At 37.8% G+C, this 24,652-nt stretch overlaps 3 protein-coding genes across 6 annotated transcripts; 2 read left to right on the top strand and 1 right to left on the bottom strand.

Annotated features, from left to right (window-relative positions):
- Positions 1 to 36: 36 nt before the first annotated feature.
- LOC140013465 (uncharacterized) lies at positions 37 to 4,176 on the top strand. 4 transcript variants are annotated; one of them, XM_072062761.1, is made up of 9 exons: positions 471 to 859; positions 993 to 1,058; positions 1,172 to 1,309; positions 1,472 to 1,624; positions 1,710 to 1,820; positions 2,386 to 2,488; positions 2,566 to 2,623; positions 2,701 to 2,943; positions 3,260 to 3,668. In XM_072062761.1, exons 1-9 carry the CDS (start codon positions 739 to 741, stop codon positions 3,527 to 3,529), a joined length of 1,263 nt encoding a protein of 420 aa, XP_071918862.1. In that variant the 5' UTR covers positions 471 to 738; the 3' UTR covers positions 3,530 to 3,668. The 4 variants fall into 4 exon arrangements, with proteins under 4 accessions (XP_071918860.1, XP_071918856.1, XP_071918854.1 ...); XM_072062759.1 differs by having other exon boundaries at positions 37 to 859; positions 999 to 1,058; positions 2,701 to 4,176; XM_072062755.1 differs by having other exon boundaries at positions 467 to 859; positions 1,713 to 1,820; positions 2,701 to 4,176.
- A 7,262-nt stretch (positions 4,177 to 11,438) lies between these two features.
- Positions 11,439 to 17,305, top strand: LOC140013458 (uncharacterized). Its single transcript, XM_072062745.1, has 6 exons — positions 11,439 to 11,930; positions 13,119 to 13,266; positions 13,780 to 13,856; positions 13,943 to 15,793; positions 16,215 to 16,368; positions 16,461 to 17,305. Exons 2-6 carry the CDS (start codon positions 13,128 to 13,130, stop codon positions 17,189 to 17,191), a joined length of 2,952 nt encoding a protein of 983 aa, XP_071918846.1. The 5' UTR covers positions 11,439 to 11,930; positions 13,119 to 13,127; the 3' UTR covers positions 17,192 to 17,305.
- Positions 17,306 to 19,545: 2,240 nt separating this feature from the next.
- Positions 19,546 to 23,327, bottom strand: LOC140013461 (tetraspanin-18-like). The gene is made up of 6 exons (XM_072062749.1): positions 22,882 to 23,327; positions 22,460 to 22,559; positions 21,724 to 21,804; positions 21,541 to 21,645; positions 20,539 to 20,739; positions 19,546 to 19,862 (listed from the first exon to the last, which is right to left on the bottom strand). Exons 1-6 carry the CDS (start codon positions 23,190 to 23,192, stop codon positions 19,785 to 19,787), a joined length of 876 nt encoding a protein of 291 aa, XP_071918850.1. The 5' UTR covers positions 23,193 to 23,327; the 3' UTR covers positions 19,546 to 19,784.
- Positions 23,328 to 24,652: the final 1,325 nt, after the last annotated feature.

Below are 24,652 nucleotides of genomic sequence, written 5' to 3'. Positions count from 1 at the left end.
CCCAAGTCAAAAAGAAAAACAAAAATAATTTGTAGCGTATTGCTTGCATTGAGTTGCCCGAGGAGGGAAATGCAAAAATTTATACCATTGAGTTGATTCAACCAATGAGAGGCTTTTGAGGTTTACTGGGATTAAGAGTTAGTAATTTAATTCTGATTTCTTTATTAAAAGAGTTGATTCAACCAAAAATGATTCAATTCCATTTTATCAAAGCTAGGAAGCCATGCCCTCGTGACTTAAGAGCTTGCTTTTTTCTCTTAATTAATATTATTTTTTTCTTGAAAATATAATACTACTATTTTCAGTACTATTCTTAGTATTCTAGTATTTCTGTTTCTTAAATAACCATTTGTCCTCCAACCAAAAAAAAAATAGTCCATCTATAAAAAAGTGATTAAAAATCACGATATTTTTAAAACGATAAACACGAATATGAAGTCTTTAAAATTAAAAGGGTGAATCATTTTTTAGTTTATTTCTGTCGCTAAATTGTATTGCCGTTTAGTATAAATTTTTTTCCAAAAAAAAAAATAGAATAATTGGGAAGAAGCAAGTGACGTCGTATTGCGTGCTTCATAAATCAGAAATTTAAGATAAGATGCACCTCCCATTCACGTGACTATTTGGCGCCTAATTTCATTTTAATCGTTTCTGAAACCAAACGGAACCGGGAAGTCCGGACTCCGGAGTGATGGTCATGGAATTAGGGTTTGTTACAAGTCCGACGAGCAAGCAATCATGAGAAGACAGTCAACTGCTCGAACATTCAAAACCAATCCTAAAAACCGAGCGACGATCCCGAAACCTCCATTAAACGTAGCCGCCATTTCTGAAAATCGCGGATCCATCGACCAAAATGGTACTACTATGATTGATTAAATTTTTATCCAAATTCATTTGTCATTTGGATACTTTCCTTTTGTTTTTTTTTTTTTTAAGGTTCTCTATCTGTCTTTGATTCTGGATATCGTTTGTGATGCTGGTGTTTTCAGTCTCAGATATGAACAAGGCGAAGAGAGTGAAATTCACGCTTCCTGAACAGACCCAGCCGCCGAGAAGTAACGATTCCTTTTTTTTTTTTTTGGAAAAAAAGAAGTTACTATAACCGATCTGTTTTCCTTTTGTCTTTTTACTATTTAAGAGATATGTTATAAGCAATTGAACTATGCAGCTGATGCTCCAAAGACCTCAGAATTTGCATTTTTTAAGAAATTGAAGGAGGACATTGGCGGTTATTATTCTCGCCCGCTGCATAAAGATGGTACTTATCAACCGAAGGCTTCAACAGCGAATGATCGAAACAGCACAGGTCGCTCCTCCATTTTTTTTTTTTGCTTTGAATCTGGATGCACTATTGATCTGTTTTGATTTCCTCAGAAAACTGGCAACAGCTTTTGATTTTGGCTAGCATCTTTGCTTAATCTTCAGCAGTTAATTAATTGCTTGTATTTTTTTCTTTTAAATTTCCCAGATACTTCCACCCCTCCGAACATGCTCAAATATGCTGATAGAAACCTGAGATCTTCGCTTCGATCAGAAAGTGAAAGACCAATTGGCCAATTCTCATTCCTCTCACCACCAATGCATGCTGAACCTAATGATGTCTATGGACTAAATAGTAGAGGTGTGTCATAAATAGTCTTGAATTTTCATTCTTTCTCCAATCTTGCTAGTATTATTCCTTCTTGTTAAATTTTGTTTTGACACAGAAGATGAATTCAAAGGGATCAAACAGAGGTCCTCCTTTGCTTGCACTAATGTTACACCTGACGGTAAAAATTTGGTGCTCTCTCCCTTTGCCAGGGCATCAAATCACTCAGGTGCGCACTAAGCTCAAACAGTAGGGAACATGTTATGCTTGCTGCAGTCTTAATTTGATAGACCTACAAATTCTTAATCATATAGCAAATCGAAAATGCAAAAGACACGAGGTTTTCCACTTTTTCCCTCGTGGATTCTACTGCACCGTTTCTGTCCACACTTATTACTGTAGAAACACATGAATGTGTGATGCCACTCATGAAGTAACTTGTTAACATTGGAGTAGAAAAGGCACAATATAATTGCATGACAACAATATATTCGAGTTTTTGCTGTTGATTCCTTATAGCTAAAACGTCAGACTTTGTTGCCCCCTCCTTTTCTCTCTAATATTGAGAGTATAGCAAGTTTGCCTTGTCAGACACCTCCTATACTCTGTACATCACGGTTTGCTAACATGCTAGTTTGAATTTCCGCATCTCTTTTTGCCTGATCAAGTGATCTATTGTATGGATATTTTGAGCCTTGAGAGTTATATGCCAATGGCTGCAACATGTAAATTTGGCACCACATCTTACTAAAAACATCGTCATTTTTAGAAACAAATTGTGCACCTATTTTCAGGGAATCAGAATGCTGGCACTGGAATTTTTTCAATCAAGAGACAGAAATTACGTCAATTGGTTGCAGATACATTTCCCGTAGTTGGACAATGCAGTTCTAACTGGTCAGACGTTTTACTGTCTATGTGTTCTTACACATTATGAAAAATGCTTCATGGGATTCATCTGAGAAAATGTTCAGGTTTGACTTGGCTTCTGTACTGCTCAATCGCCTCCTTCCTAATGGCAACAAGAAAGCGGTATGATTGGTTGTCCTCTTTGTACAGATGAAAATCCTAAATTGCCATTCATTACTTCCCAATTTCTTGTTTGGCAGCGCTGCCAAGAAGGGGTGCTTGACACCAATTATAGGTTAGCTGCTGTCCCTGGATTAGATGCTGAAGAGGAAATTCAGACAAGAAATACAACTGAATTTGAATATACATCACGTTGGACTGATTATTTTCCCGAATATTGGTCTGGCCATCCACCAGACAGTGTTCTCTCTAAGTGGGATGTCAGCGCTTCCAACATTCCTTTAATAGGATGCAATGCAGAAACTTATTTCCTCGATGAAAAGGTGAATTTGAATCGTTGTTTCGATGATAAAGCTATGAAAAGTTTGTTCAGAGCTAGAGATCCATCTTGTTGCCTGTCTTCTCATAATTATGAATCTGTTAGTTCTGATCATTTGCAAGAATTGGACGGAGTCCATAATTCTAATGAACCTCGGAGAAGAGAACCACGAAGTCTTTTGCTTCGCTGGGATGTAGACGAGGAGAAAGAGCCGACCTTTTGTTCGGCAGTGGCAACATCGTCAGGTGTTGCTTACCAGCAGACATTTGATGATAGCCTTGATGCAACTAATATTGAAAATACATCTATTTTGTGTTCAGATTATACTCTGGCGTCCAATTTGTTGTCATGTACTCATTCAACCGGTGCTCACTGGCATGAAAATCAAAGGGATCGTCAAGAAAATTATGCAGTTGTACCAGCCAACCAGTTCCGATCATTTAACCCACAGGATTTTATTATGGCACAACATCGGGATACTTGTGTCCTTCTCGAGGAGCAAATTATTGGCCTCGATTGCCAAGAGGAATCCGGCAGGAAGGATCATTCTGAAGCACTCCTATTTTCTGGAGGACGGAACTATGATTTAGGATGGGAACGCTCATCATTGAGCGAGTTCTATGGCAAAGACCGTTCATCTCACAGTCGCATTTTTCACTTTCCTTTCGAAAAAGGTATAAATTCATTTGACATTGAGGAGGGCCGTTTATACAGCCCAAAACAAAGAAAAGCCATTGCTACTTTTTCAGAGGGTGCGTTTGATATTCCGAATTGGTTCTCTGCTAATTTACACGCGCCTCTTGGCAAACTGCTGGGCCACTCACTGCTGCTGGATAATTCAGGCAGAGTTAGATCAGAAGAGGAGATTAATTTTGATGATGATAACCAATGGAAATCTTCCTGAAGATCTCCGCTCAGCTCAGTGGGCCCTCGTGTTTTTAGTAAGATCATTTCAATAAGAGAATTTTGTGGATTGCTAGCTAATGAAGGTAGGTAATTCTTGATTGATAGTTGCATTGTTCATTGACGGTCATAATGTTGTGGACCAAGGATCATAAAGCTACCATTAAAACTGACGTAATGCCATGCTTAGGTCTCTCAACGTCTTCTTTTTTTTTTTTTTAAAGGAAGAAGAAAAGGTCTTATTTGCTTCTTGATATTCTTGTATTCTTTTTGTTTTTTAGGGCAACATTTTTGCTATTTATAATAGTGATATGTGTCCAGTTAACACGAGGAAGATGCATTATTAACTGATCGTATTCGTCTGCAACCGACATGGGCCTTCTGAGTGATTCTCCGGGTTGGCAGCGTTCCATTTTGGGGAAACTTTGTCAGACGCTGGTTGACAATTGACGCTCCAGTTAGGGACTTAGCTGACGTGGTCTTAATTTTAACCATTTTAAAGGGAATTTACATAAAATGACGATGGGGCGCTTGAATATAGTGGCTCAAACCGAACTATAGTAAAATGTCCCATCTGGACCCATGAACGCCTTCGGGCAGTTGTTGAGGTCCTCAAGTCCAGACTGTTAAGCCCCGGACGGATGTGCCACCAAAGTAATTTTGATGTAGTGGTCACACCTTGATATTTACAAGGTAAGACGTATGTGATGACCGATGAGTTTCAATTTGTTCACACACTTATTAAACATGGATAGAAACATTCGAACGGACGATTGTTCCGGAGAGGGAGGGAGTGCAAATTCTTAAATCATTTTTTTTGGGTAAGTGCAGATATATTTATCTATATAAGTAAACTTGTAAGTATCGGACAACTTGCATTGCATATTTTATACCATATGCATTAGCTTCATCTAGGTAATTTCAACGCTCTCGTAGGCATCTACTGACTATAAAGTATAAACCACTTCTCTGAGGGCAGTAGAGTATGTACACCGAATCAGAGGAGATATGGTATACTAAGGCCTTACTACGGAGAAACAGAAACAGAATATACAAGTTTATTGCCATTTATTTACTTTTACTAAGGAATGGATGATTAGTAAATCAACTCTGTTTAAATGAATTGGCCACTAGATAAAATATAAAGTACCAAGTTTAACTGGATGCTGCGAGTTCAAAAGCAGTGCACTGTCTTTTGGTCTTGAGATAAGATCCTCTCTTTCTAACTTTCTTAACCCAGTTGAGCTATCCTCTAGTACAGGTTAGAGTAAGATATAATAATTGACAAAAAAAAAAAAAATTTTGCCTCAACAACAAATGTTTTTGTCTCTTGATTATGGACTTTCTCTTGGTGGCTGGAGAAAGTACTGGCACTTCTTTTTTTTTTTTTGCTTTCTTCTTTCACGGATTCTTCTGTAAACACAGGAGTCCTGGGAGGCGTAGGCAAGCTATAGAAAGAATACCGAAGCTGGGCATTTGGCAGTCTAAAGCTAATTGAAACATCTTAAAAGCATTTTCCATTCAAAATCGTCGGAAGAAATTAACCGTCTGTGACGTTGATGTGTAGCTTTTTCCTGCAGCTCCTTTTATTGCGAAGGGAGAAAGTAAAGGAGACCAATTCCAGTTCCCACCGCGCAGAACAGCAGAAGCTGCAAAAGAAAATTTTTACTACTAAGGAGTATAAAATAAAAGGCAAACAGTAATAACGTGAGGCATTGTGGGGAAGGGCCTGGCGCTGGGGTGCGGGTGGTGGCGGACAGAAGAAGACGAAACAAAATCCTGGCAAAAGCCCCCCACGCGTGAGAGAGCCTCTCCCTCTCCCTCTGGTACCAATCGGTCAACCCCATGCAGCTGCGTGTCGACGTCATTTGTCTGTACCAAAACCTCCATCCATTTGTTCCTACTTTAGTACAACGAATCTTTTTCTATTATTACTACTGTCTCTTTTTCTTATAATTTCACCCCCGGCCTTTCCATACTTGATTCCCTTCCCATGCGTGATTTTGTCTACATATTAAGGCGGTCGTCAAGTTAAATGATCCATTGTCCTTGCAGAATTATTACCTCGACAAAAAGGCTTGTATACCATTACCAATTCGCTCTGCTGAACTTACTGCACAGATTCTTTTCCGTAGAAAATCGTAGCAATAGCAAGAGCAGATTTTTACTTATGATAAAAACAAATTGGACAATTACATTCAACTACTTAAAAACCTTGCCCATTCATTCATCCTTGTGAATTACTACCTTGTCCTGCAACTTCAACTTCGTGCTGGCAAAAATTCAAATTCGAAGTCAGCAAAAAGAAAAAAAGTGTTACCAATCATTAGCGGTTGATTTTTTCACAAAGGTAATTTATATTACTCTTTTACTATTTTTCTTTCCCCTGCTTTTACCAACTGTCAAGAACACTACTGATCTCAGGAGCGCACCCTCTGGCCTATTACTGCAATTAAAAATTCCGCATTCCCCATGGACCTGCTCTGCTCACTTCTGCATTGGATATCTCCTCTTGTGTCTGCCTGTCCGTCGGTTCTATTCTACCTCTCTCTTTTAATCTTTCTTTATCAGATCTCACCTAGGGATTTCTGGAAAATGGTCGAGTTAAACACCACTGTGGTTACATTACAAGCATGTCAGTTTTGAGGATGATGCTGGGCAAAGCGCTCTCTCTTACATTCTTCATTTTTTTTTAAATAAATCTTATATACATTAACAGTATATACATTATTATCGTTAGATTCATAACATGTGTGTCAAAATTGAATTTCAAATTCAAATTTTGCATAGTTATCATTCATCTAATGCTGACAGTGTATGCATTGTCGTTTTTATATAAAATTTCTTTCAATTTTCGTTTTACAATTTTCTTTTGTTTCAAATGCTGGGGAAATGAAAAATGAAAAGCCAATTATGATCGCCCTCCCAGGGAGCTATCTAAATTCTAAAGTACTCGTAATGCTCAGAACGCTCATTGCTTTTTACCTTTTATCATCCATGTCTTGCGGTTCCACCGAATAATCATTTTCCTTCTGTTTCCCCATGCCTTAATTTGTCTTTAGATTCGATAAAGGGCTTCTTTGCTGCTCAATTTCAAATAATTGGGTGCGACGTACTTTTACACAAATACCATTGCACGGCCCACTTATAAGTGGCCTTTGAAAATTACAAGTGAAATTATACTTACAAACCGTTCCATTTTGATTGCTATTTTTTGAAATTTTTTGTCAGCGATTTGATGTATACGAGTTAAGAAGGTGATTGAAAAATGTGTTAAAGGAAAAAGTACAAAATTTTCTGCAAAAAAATCACAATATAAACAAGGCAACATGCCTTGTTTTCAAACAAGTTTTCAAATTTATGTTACCCTTTCTGTTTACACTCTTTCTTACATTTGTATCAAGGCAACACATGTTTTTCATACGTCGCGGCTATTTGTCCTTGGTGAAAAATAGAGTATAGTAAGGAATATAACCCCAAAATTGTAGTGGAAGAACCAAAGCCAACTACAAAAAAGTTTCATGCACGTGTATATTCAATTGGATATATATATATATATATGTATTTGTCATGGTCTCATAATGAAAATAAATAATACCCAGCTTTTCGATTATACCCTTTATGCAAATTCTAACAAAAAAATTATTTAAATCATGTTATCCCAATAAATAGAGTTGCAATTAATCTTTGTACCTTGATAGTAGCCCGCTTTTCCAAAATTTCAAACTCAACTAATAAAATGCTGAGTGTTAATTGAGAGGTAATAATGGATTAAGTTGGCTTGACAAACGTAGTAGATATGACGCGCGAGCATAAAGTGAGTGTAGATTCTAAATAGTGTGTGTAATTTGTTTACTTGACGCACAGTTGATTGCGTGCATGCTTGGGTGGTGGGATTATGATCTGAAAGGCACCGCAGAACCGTGGGAAAACGACCTTCGACGTACTAGATTACATGTTTTTTGTGGTGTTTGGGGGGGTAGGGTCTTCATCTCCATTACTAGATGTCGACTGCTTATATCTAACTACTTAAAATATTCTTGTAATAATCCTGCTACTGGTAGAGAAATATGTAGGTAAAGGGTCATTTTCACTTGCAACTGCTTAATTTAGTTTGCGTTTGGTTTTCCGATAGTTCGATACGTGGTGGATTTCTTGGCTAAGCTAGAATCGATTGAAGTCCAACATATATGACTTTGCCATGCAAATTAAATGAGGATTTATTTTCTTCTTCATGAAAAAAGGAATTCGAGCAAAGCTGTATAGTACTACTGTTTACACTGAACTCATAAAAGACTCGTAACCCGCAATAAAAGAGGCTTCGGGGAAAAAAAAAGTTCTATAATTTCAATGACATCCTCACGAGCATATAAAGTACACTATTTTTGTGACTACACAGTAATTTTTGCAGTTCTATATAATTCTATGACATTCTCACAAAAGATAAGGACGGGTTACTTTCTCGAGAGTTGAGCGTTCAAATTTCACTGTCACTGTTAATATGCTGTGAAAACTATATTGGTGAGAAGATGTGTAACAGTTCTTGTAACCTCTGTTAATGTGCAGTAAAAACTGTATCGATGATGAAATGTGCAACTGTTCTTGTAATTTATGGCGTTGAAAACATATCATGACATATCGTGATGATCACCGAAATCGAAATCACTTAAACTTTTAATTACAAAAAAAATATTACTATATTTTATGACATCCGCACAAGCATATAAGCTATTTTCGTGAACACTAGTTGTCAAATTGGAAGCAAGTTGGGGAGGGACAAGCCACTAAAGACTATCAAGCCTAGGGTGGGGCAAACAGATTTCAGAGACTTCTATACCTAACCATGAAACGTGCATAGGAGTGAGCGGTTCCATCTCCAAACCAACCATTGTTTTCCTTCTTTTCTTGGGGCCTTTTCATTTAAAGAAAAGGAAAAACCTTACAATACAACGATGGGAAAATGAAGCAACTGTGGGTTTACTGTCACTTGATTATACCTTTACGTTTAATTTAGTACTGAGTGTTGAGGAGTGGTAGATCAAACGTACAGTCCAAATTGATGGATCAAATCAAAAAGGAAATAAGGAATGGGAGAGGAATATGAATATCTCGTCTCGGTAATTTACATCCGAAATTGCAATTAAGGACACGGTGGTTGGTGGTTTGCTGTAGGGCCACATTATTTGCTAGATCTTGCATAATTGCCTGTTACGTCGCCTGCGTCACGATTTGACGGTGGCGATTGAATTTTTTAACAACGTCAACGTTACGGATTCTTCAAACCTTCACAAAGAATACGACAAAAAAAAATTTTTTTCCTTTTAAAATAAAGTAGTGTCATTATCATAATTAAGCTCGGGAAGACTGATAAAGGTTAAAACTTTCAACCGTTGATGCCGCTTTGTCGAGTGTCTGCAGACAAGGACGAAACTTCAAGTAAAGTAAGTGAACTTTTCCTTCAAAAAAACAAAAAAAAAAAAAACTTGCTAATCATAGGAAAACAACTTCCATATCCATACTTGAAATTATTAAAATAAAGGTCCTCAGTCATTAAGTATTCGTGCGTCATAAACTTCAATACTTTATTTTGCATTGGAACCCTTGCAGTTGTTGAATTCTTTATTTGTGCGCGCCCAGTTCAGTTGTCGCTGATCTAGTTTCTATAATTTAATCATGCTAAAGCCCATAATCATATACCATTAATTCTTTCCATGTCAATTATACCAAGTACGATTTCTAATTTTGATGAGGAATTTTGGTTTTTCCAATCCCAAACCCGCAGGTTATCAGGTTAATATTTATGTAGTCAGTAAGAACGAAATGTCTAGCTTCTTTTGTTTTTTAATATTTTTCCTAGCTAGAAAGAAATATCTAGCTTCACAATAAATTACGAAATTATTGTTGTCTTATACCCTTTTTTTTTGTGTTGTTTCTTGCTTTTGCTCAATCAAGTGTTACTTTTAGCATCACTTTGGCAATTTGTCAATAATATTCTTTCATGAACTCAAATCTCAAATGGTTGCCAGAGTGGACCGTCCCGAATGATTGTGCTCAATTCAACGCAATGTAAGTCTATTTATTCAACACGATGTAAATATAAAACAGAATTTTGTAGGTCTTACATAATATGCTGCACACCATGTAATTTAAGTGTTATAATTTTTTTCGATCAATCTTAACTGCTCACCTTCGAGACGGTTGCGACGATTGATACCTACAACCATTCTTGCCCCCAATTCATTTTCTTATATGCCTCTAAATTGCACAACTATGGTAATCAAATGCCAAACTTTACAGCACCAAGCTTGATATGTTTATTGTAAATATATTTATCTTCTTTTTTTTTTTTTGTGAAAGCTTATCTCCACGATTAGTTATTCACTGGAAATATAAAGTGTTTTGAAAGTCATTACACGAAAATGCAAGTTGATATTAATTCTATAAAATTATATGAGCACCTATTTACAAAATCATAGATTTTGATAGCATATTGAGTCGTCAGAGAATACTTATATGTTCTTCAAAAGGAAAAATACATACACTTCTAAGGAAAAAGTAAATTTTGCCTCCATTTACCGGATTTTTTAACAAAACCTTCTTGATTGAGAATAATATATGACAAGCAAACAGCAGTGCATCGAAGGTGTAGCATGGCTTGTGCGAAAACCACAGGCGAAACACAAACCGTTTTCCAGAATTGGAACCGCAGGTGAAGAATGCGTCTTTCCGTGACAATTTCAAGTGTTGTACTTAAATATAAATACTAGAACAGGAAGAATTTTATATTGGTGTCGATAATGGTTTAGCATTTCACTTTGTTGTACGGTGGGAAGCAATTTCCAAGGTGGACAAGAGTCGTTTGGGAAATTAATTGAGTACATAATACTATGTGCTTGTAATCAAAGCCATATATACAAGCACGTATGGGACAAATTAAACACTCATTAAATGCTATGAAATCAAGGACATGAATCTAGATTCCATGATAGCAATAACTCAAAATATCTTCTTGTAAACAAACCCCATAATTAAATCAACCACCAATTCAGATTTCTTCCACCTACGATAATAGTAACATAAACATAAATCCCTTAAGATAGGAAGTTATATAAAGTTAAAATATATTCAACATGCTAATGTAAACTTGGTCCAACTTTCACTGGAATCAGATTTGGGGACAGAAACGATTGTCAAGTTAATCATTTTTTTTTTGTTTTATTCAGTTTCATAAGGTGTATATTCATTTTTCTTAGAGAGAAACTTACTTTAAATAAAATAAATATAAAATAAATTTTGTGAGTTCTATGCATAATATTAAAAAATAATGTACATGTAGTAATTTAAAAATTAAATTTTTTTAAAACTAATCATGACCATGAACTTTTCAGGACGGTCATTCCTTGCCCCCATAGCCATTGGAATCCAGGGGCAATAAGAACGAGAAATGACTGAAATCAACGTTGGAGGGCCCAAACAGAAACATCTGAAAGCTAAAGGGCCTCATTCAGCAAAATAGAGAGCTCCAGCCATTATCTGAGTTTAATTATAACTTCCCCGTCGTATATTAGTATCCGAGTATTATTTAATTTATCTTCCACTTCACTGGTCCTCTCTCTCTCTACGTAATCAAAACTCATAAATGAATCAGAATAAACAAAAGCAATTCAAGTCCGACACAGAGTCGGTGCAGCAGCAAATGCGATGAACAAGGGAGAATAATACAACTGCACTCCTCCTTTCATCACTGCAGCCAGCAACAGCTACTTCCAACAGCTGCTTATATTTATTTCCCCGGCCAATGTCATTCTCCGGCGGCTTCTCTCGACCTCTACCACCAGAAGAATTATAGCAATTCCTTTGCCTGTTCTCAGCTTCTCTCACTAAGAAGTGTGTGCGGCGCGCGTGTGACGAAGCTGAAACCGGAAAATCTTAGTCCGTCGGCGGTGGCGGCGGACTCAGAAGCGCTTGGCATTTGCTTTGGTTTTAACTCTTACTTGAAACTTTTTCTACTAGGAATAGTGAATGGAGTAGCTTCTTTTATTGGTTTTACCTTTTCGCCACCTATTCCGATCTCGCTTTTTTTAGAAGGTAATATATGAATCGAATCTGATTCTCCTTTTTCGTTCTTTTCATGAAAACTTTCTCACTTTCGATCTGCTCTTTTCGTTTCTACAGTAATTGCAGCTTTTGGAAGTAGATTTTTGTCCTTTTTGGTTCTCTCTTTCTCCTTTTTATTGTATTGTACATTATCTACAGTCTGTCGTCTTTCCATCGATTTGTAAGTTTTGTTCTCTACTTTTGAGCATTATTAATGAAATTATTGTTTTTTTTAGGGAAATACAAATTATGTGGCTTTCGTTCTTTATTGGGCTATAATAGATCAAATCTGGTCATTTTTTGAGGGAATTGGTTGACTAATCAGAAGGTCTCTCGGTACTTAGCATTGATATTCAGGAAATGTGGCTCAATAGGCTTTTGCTAATTATTTTGATTAATTTTCTAGGATGATTTTTTGGGGAGAAGAAATTAGAGTTTGTTCAGAGCACATGTTTTGATTAGGTGTGACTAGCTGATGTGAAGTTTCATTCGAATATGCTGCAAAATTTCTGACTGTGTTATTCTCTGGCTTATTTTCACGCAAATCTAGATATTCTTTCCCTTCTTTGACGTAGTTTTAGGATTGATTCATTCCTCAAACAAACCGTCCTTTTCCTCTTCTCCCTCTCCTCTCTCTCTGTTTGGAATGTTTACACTTTATCTCAATTTTGGGTTTGATTTTTTTTTTTTTTTTTGGGTCTATCTATCTATAAGATCTACATTTGTAGAATACTAGAGAATAAAAATTTACTTTTCTGCTTTAATCTTTTTCCCATTTTCTCGGGAGATACTTCAAGAGTTAGTGCTGTGAGTTTTCTTCTGATCTTGTTGTGTAACATGTGGCTGCAAGCTTTCTCCTTTATTTGGGATTTACTAGTATCATACTAGCTCGGGTCTTGATTGTAACAATCCCACTTCTCTCTGTCCATTATTCAAACTTTTGCTTTCTTCTGTGTGTTTGCAAATGAGATTTTACCTCTTTTGTGCGTTTAGTCCCCCACAAAAAAAAAAAAAAAAAAATCTCCGATATGATACACAATGCGTCAAAGCATCTTTAAGATCAAGCTGATGAGGGTGTCGTGGATAATGATATTTGACTGATTTTGTTGTTTTATTTTCTTTCTGTGCGAGATGATTGTTATGCTTATTAAGGTTGATGGGTGAATTTTGCTGTCTCAGGGGCTTAAGATGAATGGGTTTCACAAGGGAAAAAATCACAACGTTGAGGGTCCTTTTCCAGGATGCTTGGGAAGAATGGTGAACTTGTTTGATATGAGTGGTGGAATGGCAGGAAACAGGCTGCTCACAGATAAACCACATCGTGATGGTGAATGCTTTTTTATTCAACTCATGTACAACTATTTCACAATTCAACTTTCGGTTCTTTGCATAAAGCTTTGTATCGAGTGATTTGGTGGAGAACATCAACCTTGTTTTTGGTTAAAGTGCATACTGGCATTTCTGTCTGTTTTTTCTATTATTACCTTGGAGTTGGTCCTGTGGAAGGATGGCTTTGAGGGGTAACCTCAAGTTGCTTGTTGGGTTTGAGAATTTCGTCCTGATGGATACCTTCTTCATAACATAGTATCCTGGTTTTCCCAGTGGTTTTTTCCCCCCTAAAGACGCCACATGATTCTCACAATGGAAAATTTGGAGACAGAAATATTATACATGATTTGCTTAAAATTGACCTTTTATCCATTCTGGATCATATATGACCCTTTTTCCTAGTGGTTTTTCAACTTACATTTTGGAGAGAGGATGGCATTAGTGCAGCTGTTAGTTTTGTATTTTTGGTCAATAGTGTGAATGTGCTCACGTGCCTGAGTATGACTTGTAGGTTCTCCACTTTCGAGGAGGAGCCAATCAGATGTTTCTAGGATGGGTCAATTTGAAGATCAAATAGAGGAGAAAGTGGTATGTCTTTCTTTCAAGATGATATTTCTTCTGGAATCATTGCCAGATTGATGACACTTATGATCCTACTGGTGTGGAGCATGCAGATGCCGGAGTTCAGTAGAACTTGTCCAAACAGGAAATCCAGTGGCACGCCCATGAAGATGCTTATTGCTCAGGAAATGTCTAAAGAAGTAGATTCTAAGCATAACCATCCTAGTATAGTTGCCAAGTTAATGGGGCTTGATGCCCTTCCCCAGCAGCAGCCTGATCAAGCAACAGAAAGAAGTCATTCAAGAGGTTATTCACGGAGTCAATCAGATGCACAGTTGAGCTATTGGCAGCATGACAAAGGATTCTGGGATTTACCAATGCAAGATGAAACTCGTTATCCGCAGCATAATGAATACAAAGATGTCTATGAGATAATGCGACAGTCACCAAAACCAAATTGCATGAGGGATAAATCACCTCATAAGGGAAGATGTGATGAAACTCCAAATGACAAAAAAATGGCTCTTGTTCGCCAGAAGTTTATTGAAGCAAAGCGCCTGTCTACAGATGAAAAACTCCGTCAGACTCAGCAATTTCAAGATGCCTTGGAAGTCTTAAATTCTAACAAGGATTTGTTCCTTAAGTTCCTGCAAGAACCAAATTCGATGTTCTCACAGCATTTAATTAATTTGCAGTCTATTTCTCATCCTCCTGAGACAAAACGAATAACTGTTCTTCGACCTTGTAAAATGGTTGATGGTGAAATGTTTGTTAACTCAGCAAAGAAGAATGAGAAGCAGATACAGAAATCTGCCCAGATTAGTCAGGTGATTGGGTTGGACAAAAGCCATCCAGGACTTTCCACTACTGGAGTAAGTTGGAAATTTGACGAAAATCCTACTCAACCAACACGAATAGTGGTTCTAAAACCTAGCCCTATGAAGCCCCAGGATATGAAGGCTGTGGCGTCCCCTCCTACTTTATCACCAGAGTTGCACTGTGATGAAGAATTCATTGAGGAAGCAGAAGATGATGAGGCTCGAAAATCAAGAGAAGCAGCAAAAGAGATCACTAGACAGATGCGTCAGAACTTGAGTGGACACCGAAGGGACGAGACCTTACTTTCATCTGTGTTTTCAAATGGCTATATTGGTGATGAGAGTTCATTTCATAAATCAGAAACTGAGTATGCAGCTGGAAATCTCAGTGATTCAGAAGTCATGTCACCAACTTCTAGGCATTCTTGGGATTATGTCAATAGGTTTGGTAGTCCTTACTCTTTGTCCTCCTTTAGCCGTGCATCTTATTCTCCAGAATCCTCGGTTTGCCGAGAAGCAAAGAAGCGACTCTCGGAGAGATGGGCCATGATGGCCTCTAATGGGAATTACCAAGAACAGAGACATGTGCGGAGAAGCTCTAGTACTTTAGGCGAAATGCTTGCTCTCTCTGACACAAAGAACACAAAAAGAAATGTGGTAGAGGGTGCTAAAGAAGATTCTAGGGGTTCAACTTCGAAGTTGGTTGGTGATCTCAACAAGAAGGATGAAGACATGAATAATTCACCAAGGAACCTCGTGAGGTCGAAATCTGTTCCTGTATCATCTACGGTCTTTGGCATGGAGCTCAATGTGGATGGAGCAGATCAAGCTCACAAGGAGACAGATGTTTCAAATGATGCAGCTAAGGCTAGAAGTGGGAAATCGTCTTTGAAAGGGAAAGTTTCAAGTTTATTTTTTTCTAGGAGTAAAAGATCAAATAAACAGAAATCTGTTGTATGTCAGTCCAGAGAGGAATCCCTACCTGCTGGAACACCTTCAGATTCTCCTGGAAGAAGCGACAATGATGGAAGCAATTGTCTTAATGACACGGGCTTAGAAGAATGTTCATCACCTAGTCTGCATCGATTATCTAGCCAGGCACCTTCTGCTTATCAGCCTGGCGATCCAGGCATAATTTCTTCTGAGGTGATTCAATGCATCAACTTCCTGTATGAATTCTCCTTCAACGGTTGCAAGTGTCAACATTGTTCTTTTGTGCTTTTTCCTTTATCAGATTTATTGAGCTTAAATTTTGTTTTGTCCTATTTACATATGCCCTTTCCATCAATGTCAACTTCTTTCATTAGTTGAATGACACTTATAGCACAATATGTAATACTTATGGAGCACAGTGATTGTTTGTAGTGACCTTGTGTTTGCATGTTGAGATGAGGAGATTGTCTTAAAAATGCATTTTGTCTATTGATCCCATAAATGCTTTACATTGTGCTGGACATATGATGGTGAATCCAGTTTCTTCTGGCCTACAATTTTGAATTCATAATCAACTCTAGAGAAGCTTTGTCCTTGGAAAGACCATGAATCTTCATTGATTCTATGTGTGCAGGTTGGTTTTGCTGTGGTGAAGCATCTGGTGGCTGGGAACCCAAGCGAGAATCAGGATCAGCCAAGTCCAATATCAGTCCTAGAAATGCCATTTGAGGAGGAGGAAGAACAGACGGCAACTGAGTCCTCTGGCAATAACAAGCCAGAAGAACATGGTACGTTCTGACAGCAAAGCAGAGTCCTCACTATTCCTCTGTTTCTTTTAATCGTGAGTTGTAAATTTTTATTTATTTTTTGAATTAAACAGGGGAGTTGCCTGTACAGTGTAAGCCAAACCTCATAGATAAGTCGCCACCAATAGGATCAATTGCGCGCACTCTGTCATGGGACGAATCTTGTGTGGACACAGCCACTTCATATCCATTAAAACCATCCTCCTCCCCTCAAGGAGCAGAGGAAGGGGAAGGAGAATGGTTCTTCTTTGTTCAAGCATTATTATCTGTGGCAGGTCTAGATGGCGAGGTGCGATCTGACGCTTTATTAGCTAGATGGCACTCATCTGAAAGCCCATTAGATCCGTCACTGCGGGACAAGTACATCAATTTGAATGACAAGGACACGCTACGTGAAGCGAGGAGAAGGCAATGGTGGTCAACAAGAAAGCTTGTGTTTGACTGTGTCAATGCAGCTTTGGTGGAGATAGCAGGGTATGGGTCAGGCACATGCCAGAGAGCAGTACCCTGTACTGGGTCCCATAAAACCCAACGACTAGAGGGTGTGGCGACGTTCATGATGGTTGATCGAGTTTGGGCCCGGATGAAGGAATGGTTTTCTGGGGAGGAGAGGTGTGTCACCGGTGATTGTGTGGTGGACAATAACAGCGTGGTGGTGGAGAGGGTGGTGAGAAAGGAGGTGGTGGGCAAGGGGTGGCTGGATCACTTGAGGTTAGAAATGGACAATCTAGGTAAGGAAATTGAACAGAAGTTACTGGACGAGATAGTGCAGGAGGCTGTGGTTGAATTGACTGGCAGCGTGTGACGAGGTTGTTTTTTTTTTAACCCTATTAATTTGTGAACTATCATATGTGTATTTTGTAGTATCATTTTTCCAGGGAGATGGCCCACATCCGTCCAGCCCACCCCCAATTCTTTACTTCGGCTTCGCGTCCAATATCGAAATGTGCATCTGTTACCTGCAGTGACGGAGATTTATCTGTAGGAGACTGTAACCTGTCCGGAGGTTGGTTTGTCTGTAGGATAATTCTACTTCCTCCTCCTCCTCCTCAGTAGTCACTAGTCTGTCCTCCCACTGTCTTTTCAAACCCAAAACAGGACACCAAAGGTCATTTGTGCGCAAGCGCCGCAACGGAATGTGCTTACTAACAGTAATAATAGTAGTAGTATTCGCGGCCTGCTGCTAGTGTCTTCACCCACCGCAATGGCGTCCTGATACTGCGTAATTTGTGGGTTCCAGGAATTGGCAGCTGACCCGCGGATGGGCATCTCTCCTTTGACATCATGCTATGCCTGCGTGTGCAACACTTTTCTTTCTTTATAGGAATAGGAGGAGCCCTGTCAGCTATATTGCTGAGTTTTGGTAGTTGTCATTGGCCGGTAATTAGTGCCCTTCTTTTTGAAAGTCTACCCGTTTGGGCATTTCGGATCGCATTATTGGGCGTCGGCCACAGTCGCTGTGAGTGACATCTACAGTAACTCGATTAACGTCCATGTTTATGGACAGAATTTAAGATTAGACTCGTCAGCAACTTCGAAAGCTTGAGGATCGCAGAGGTTGAATATCCTCCTGAACTCTTTTTTTTTTTAACTATCTTAGGACGGGCAGAACTAGGGGGAGGGGACTGAACATTTGGATATTAAAAGACCGGTTGCTTATTTTTATAAACTATGGAGCTTAAACAAAAGAAAAAAGAAATGCCTTTTTGTCATCTCAGTATCTTTTATGCCCATGTGCTATTGTGTTGCGGGACCGATAAAGAGGAATTCTCGAGAAATGGGATTGATAAGATACCACTTTGTAAGGAGCTCCACCTGGACAGTTCGTTTGGTCACGGAAGCTTCTCAGCGACCGTTGTCCATCTTTTCTACCAGGGATCGAGTCCTAGGGTTAACGTGTTCGAGAGGGAGGGACTCTTCTTTCGGATCGAGGATTAGTCGGGTTCGATTTACCCGGTGATCCAGATACCTCCTCCGTCTCAAAAAAAAAAAAAAAAGGATACCACCTTGTAAGGGGAGCTATTTAACGGTCTTAAATTTTGTTGAGTGGATATCAGGGCACTGACCACAACTTTAGAGAGATTCGCAAAGTATAGTGTGCCTGAATTGGCATGTGAGCCAGAAATATTTAGAAAATTGCTGTTGTAAAGGAGGATTCTCTTTTCACTTTCGGTTTAGCCTGCAACAGCTAAATGAGAAAGACACGAGTAATCTATCTCATAACAGATGGGAGATAAAATCAATCACTTGAAAAAAAGAAGTTCAGGTCATTCATACCCAAACACTAAAGACGAGCTAGACAGTCACATGGCGATTTCGAATAAAACTATTTGCATCTGTTTCCATCCCTCGTCTTGTTCTTGTGGTGATGCTGATGCAATCTTCAGACATGAATTCTTCCTGTTAGGACCAGTGACGAGTAACCCACAAATACCACCACCTTCATGGGACCAACAGAGGCGCCCATCGTAGAACTGATTTCCATATAAGCCAAATGCAATTATTTTCTCAATTCAAGTTGGACTTGGATGTTGGCAATTAAGTATGATTTGCGCAAAATTGGCCGGGTCCGTGTCAGCCATGCTCTGCAAGTTCTCTCAACTCCCGCGCCCACAAAGTGACTACTTTTCTTTTTGTGGATGGTGGTAACCTTGGACCTCCCCAGAAAGGATAAAAAGCAGTAACCCTTTTCGTATCTTAAGATGATAAAGTCAACAATCGGTTACTGTACTACACCTGCAAGTGTAACCAGACAAATCAAATCATAACCGCGCTGCGCTAGGAAATGCATACACTATAGAGTCATTCCAGCCTCAATAAAAGGACTCGTCTAATCAATAATGCCCATTAAGTGGAGCCCCAAGTATTCTCTTGCAAAAGCGTAGTTCTGAATGCGATTGAAAAATAAATGCAATCGGGTGCACTACAGGTGGAAGTATGTAGGTGTTAACCAGTGGATGCTAGTCGGGGAAAAAAAAATATTTCGTTTTAAACTTTTTGGTATTGCCAAGCTTTCAACAAACAGACTGCAACATAGTACATTGAAATCCAGCCTCCCAGCAAACAAGAGGCCTTTAATTGCCCTCCGATGGCCACCAGCCCAGTAAGCTCAGATTTTCAATTTGCGAACAACTATCCAAATTAACATTTGATCACACGAGCCAGAAAGAGTTTTATCACTCAACAACAAGCCAAACATTTCATTCCTTTATTACAAAGTCATTCACATCTTACCCTATACCTCAAGTAGTGTGGAACAAGAAAGCTTTTGAGAAATTCTGTACATTGCAATTGAGAATGGAAAGAATAAAGAATTACGAAGCCAATCATCAGAAGATATACACGAGACAATGGCTACTTTCTCCCGTAAGTCATGGGATTGATTGCCATTCCGATCTTCAGTTCCTAGGATTCTGCTCTACAGAAGAATTTTGATCCACTATATTCTGCTTATCATCACCACCATTCAACCCATACTGCGGGACAATCAAAAAGATAATATAGACGCATATCAGAACTATGAGTTAATTATCAAAAAGACATGTTCCACAGGAAAGTAAAACAGAGATAGACTTATTACTACTCAAGAACATGTAACCATATTGCATAAAGAACAATAGCTCCCTATCTTTCCTGCCTTGCCCTTTCCAAACTGTGACACCTACATCCCCTAGAACTTGCTTTTGCTGTCCCCCTCACTGATCTTCTTTCCCTTGAACTCACCGAGAACTTAAAAGTTGCATTGGCAAATGTGGGTATCTTCATTTGTAAAAGATAAGACATATCCCAATTTTTCGGGTTAATTTCAGCTTATCTGGCACTGAATTAGATAGATATGTTGGCATATTGTCTATTTTGTTCCAAATTATTTTGTACTTGGCTTTTCATGTATTGAGTAATCTCAGTAGGGTTTCAAATGAGGATTGTCTTTTAGCTTGAATCAATATGAATTAAGAATCAAGTCGAAGAAAAGCTAAGGTCAAGTAGTTTTGTTTTGCAATTTCTCAAATTCAAGCTCAGTTCTGAGGAGAGGTTCAAGCTCAAGCTTCATGGTGTTTAGATGAACATACAAGTCTTACCTCAACTGAGTAAGAATGCACCATTAATATAGAAAGTGTACTGTAACTTCTACTGCATTATAAGAATACCAACCTTTTCTCTCATGCGTGAGCTCCAAATGTCGGAGTGGCTCCCTCTACCATCACTCCTGATCGAACCAGATGCTTGGCTGAGATGTGGATGCAGTAGTGGCTCCCAAGGTCTTTCTCTAATGTCATAAACTCTCTCATTGTCGAGGTCTTCTTTCTGATTTACCAAGGCTCTGAGGATTAGCGACAGCAGTAAGGACATCACCTGCAAAAACCAATAAAAATGATAAATCATTAAACATGCGATAAGAAACAATAAGAAAGGTGGAGAAACTAAGTATTTAAGTTAGATGCTTTATTTACTGTCCACAATTTATCTTTTTATCATCGACCATTATATTCCTCGCATCTGTCTACCTATGCATCAAAGAAATGGGCTATAATTAAACTATATATTTTGCACTTAATGACCATTTTTGTCAATATTTTCGAACTATAAGTTTTGAAGATCTTCAATGTAAACGATCTTCATTAGTCAATAAAGTTGAATTATACTTGGTCAAAGTCATAAAGATGTAAACATCGTCAACAATTTATCCTTTCTCATTCATCTTTGCATCTGTCTACCTATGGCTATGATTAACCATATCTATCACACTTAAAGATCATTTTTGTCAACATTTCTGAACATTAGTGTTGAAGATCTTCAATTAAACAATCTTCATCAGTCAATGAAAGTTGAATTATACTGGGTCAAAGTCATATATATGTATTTTGTGAAGAACAAGGCAACCAAGTAATACTCAGAAGATGGTAAATCAGGTTATCAAGTAGATAGATGGGTTGCCCATGAAAACCTTATTCGAAAGAAAATCAAAACTAATGAAAAAGGTAGAAGTTTATATAATATGTGGAAATTAACTTGTCAAAAATGCACAACAACTAAGTTGTGGCCATGACAGTGGCACAAATATGACAGGAAAGAAAATTTTCCATGTTGTGTTAGGTAATACTACTTTCTGAGAGAAAGATAAGAAGTCAACAGCAAATGTGGAATGATATATGCCTGAATTATGACAACCGCAATGCCAACCCACTCGAAAACATCTCTATTTTCTTCAAGAAAGGTGCGCAAATGATCAAGTTCTCCAGTTGAATCAACTGGAAGATCCTGAAAACCAACTTAATAGGTGAGAAAAAGTAAGGCCAAATCAAGAAAACAGAAAACTTTAGCTACAACAAAATTTACCGTCTCCCATTGGCGATCAATTGCAATGAATGTCACCAAACTGACTTCCAAGAGGATGAAGAATGTGCTTAATATAGCATACTATTAATTTTGGCTGGTTAAGGGGGGCATCAAGCAAAAATAAATAGATACAAAATGTCAGCTAATAAACTGAAATAACATAGAACAGAACAAACAAAAAAGATGAAAAAAAGAAAAAAAGCCAATTTCTTTTATTTGATTTGCTTGGAGAACCAAAGGCAAATGACATCTGCATCAAGCAAGAACTTAGAATCTGTGGATGTATCACCTTCTAAATCCTTCCGAATTCAAAATCTTCATCTTTAATTTCACAATAAAGGTAGGGAAACAAAAGATTCTCTTTTAATTACAATTAATTTTGACTGTTAGGCCATTAGTCCACCCACGTAACAGTTATCTGATATGTCAGCAAATCCACTACCAAATACATAATAGGGTCATACTTGCAATACCTTTTGCCTTCCATTAAACTTACTCAATGTAATTAAATCTAACACACCAATCAAGAGAAACAAAAATATTAGTTAAATTCCATCATTTTTAGATGAAAATTATCAAAATTCTCTTGGTGCTAGAGCACACAAAAGCCATCCTGAATACAATCATAACGCCAAAGTGATATCTCCAAGTAAATTTCAATTCAATACCTCAGATAAGAGGCACGAAAGTATGCTGAGCAGATTAAAAGGGGGAAAGAGAGAGAGAGAAAGGATACAAAGCAAAGGCAACAACCATTAATAGCTTCAGCTGCAATGTGACCGATGCAAGTAATACAACACATCAGAATACCCACTCCCAGAAATGCATATATGAACCTGCCCAAAAACCAGATAAAAGATGAGCTCAAGTACATAAATCACATGACCACATTTGTAAATTCATAACAGCTCAAGCAATCACTCTCTATTTTCCCAACATTTGCAAACACACACACACCCCACCAACCCTCCCCCCCAAAAAAAAAACCAAAAAAAATTAACCATCATGTTAAAAGTCGAAACTGTCAAGTAACAATCCATTACTGAATTTCCTAAAAACAAATCTCAGTTTTTACAATTAGAAACAAAAACAAAATGTGGGACAACAAAATATTTCCCAAAAAAAAAAAAGAAAGAAAGAAAAAGTGAAGTAGAGTACCAGGGTTTGGGAAGGGAGTTAGAATTGAATTGAAGCCCATTGAGGAGACCCGCATCCAAAACGACGTCGGCAGGAAAATGAAGATCGAGATTGTGGAGATTGTAGGAGAAGTGGGATGGAGATAAACCTGGATGAGAAGAATGAGGAGGAGGAGGGGTTGAGGGGACAGAAGTGTGATGATGGTACCAATGATTAAGCATGAGGGATGCGTATATAATTATGGAGACTCCCAGGAATGTCTGCAAATAATTCAAGAATTTGAGGAGGACGGCCAGGAATGACTGACAACATGTTCGCTCCCCTCTTGCCATTTTTCCTGTGCTTGGAATTTGGTATGGTCGACGTTTTGTTTTGGTCGCTATCCGACTTCACATTTCTTGCCGATTTAAATTGGCCTAAACCCTAATGCTACAATTTTTAACTTTTTAACTTATTTGCAGATTGCGTTCATCAGGATAATTTTCTGCGAAAATTTGCTATAATAAGAGGACTTTAGTTAATTAATACGAACTAGTAGCACTAGTATTTATCATCTAATACTACACTCTAATATTATACACCTCGGCACCGCAAGTAGTCCGACTAGTTCTGTAATCTGGTAGTTACTCGTATCTCCCGTGATCGATCTCCGTGTGCTACTTCACTGTGTATCTTTGGAGCAAGACTCTATACAACCTTAGAAGATTAATTTAGGCAAAAGATTGGAATACTCCGGAGTAAAAAATATATATATTATACAGCTCACATCTAATTTCCTTCCCTATTTAACTGCACAAAATTCGAAGCAATTAACTCCCTAAGATATACAAAGAGAAAAGGGCAAAGAGTGTCAAATTGCATAACTTAAATCTTTTGAATCAGGCTTGTTGATAAGTAATCAGTTTTGAAAATGCATAATTATATTAAGTTACTTTAATTGACTTTGAATTTTTTTTAAAGACATTATTTAGTTATTTGAATCGATTTGAACTTCAATCAAAAAGTTTTGTTGGCTCAAAATTCAAACTAGTACTTGAATTAATGTGTAATTAATTTGATTTGCTCAAAAGTCAAAAGTACTTGAATTAATGTGAAGTATAATTAAAAGTTGTATAACTTAAACATTTTGAATCAGGCTTGTTGATAAGTATTTAGTTCTGAAAATCTATAATTATATAAAGTTACGCTTTGAATTCACTTCAATCAAAATTCAAATAATACTTCAATTAATGTGTATACTTACAAATTTATATACACCATTAGAAAAAGGAAGGTTCTCCATTCGGCTCAATTAAGCTTAATACTTCCATTAGCGTGTATAATTACAAATTCATTAAAGTATATTGGAAAAATGAAGGTACGCCTTTCGGCCCAATTGACCTTATTTATAGTTTGCACCTCTGCCGATCCCATGTGTCATCGTCCACAATCATATGTTTTGTGCGGACTCTGCAGCCCGCTTTCATTTATATACACCTAGATAGAATATTGGGCCTTGATGGGGCTCATGTAACCAAGGCCCAATGCCAGGTTTCCATTTCTAGCATCCAGTTACTCTCCAGTTTTTTTTTTTTTTTTTTTTTTTAAAAGTGTTACTTTCTAGTAGTATTCAAGTAAAGGTACAAGTACCAGCACTTTTATTTTGCAATAGAAAAATAAAAAAGAGTAACAATTTGCAGTACAATGCTGTGTAGCATCAACGGGGCCCTAAGCTGCGGCAAGTTTGGTTTGAGGAGGAATGGGCATTAAGTCGCCGGAAAAGAAGGTTTATTAAATGGGATTTACCATTTCC

This window comes from Coffea arabica, chromosome 1e, assembly GCF_036785885.1.
Source record: "Coffea arabica cultivar ET-39 chromosome 1e, Coffea Arabica ET-39 HiFi, whole genome shotgun sequence".
In the NCBI taxonomy this organism is placed as follows: domain Eukaryota; kingdom Viridiplantae; phylum Streptophyta; class Magnoliopsida; order Gentianales; family Rubiaceae; genus Coffea; species Coffea arabica.
Note: the sequence above shows the minus strand (reverse complement) of the source record. Positions and strands in the feature narration are given on the sequence as shown.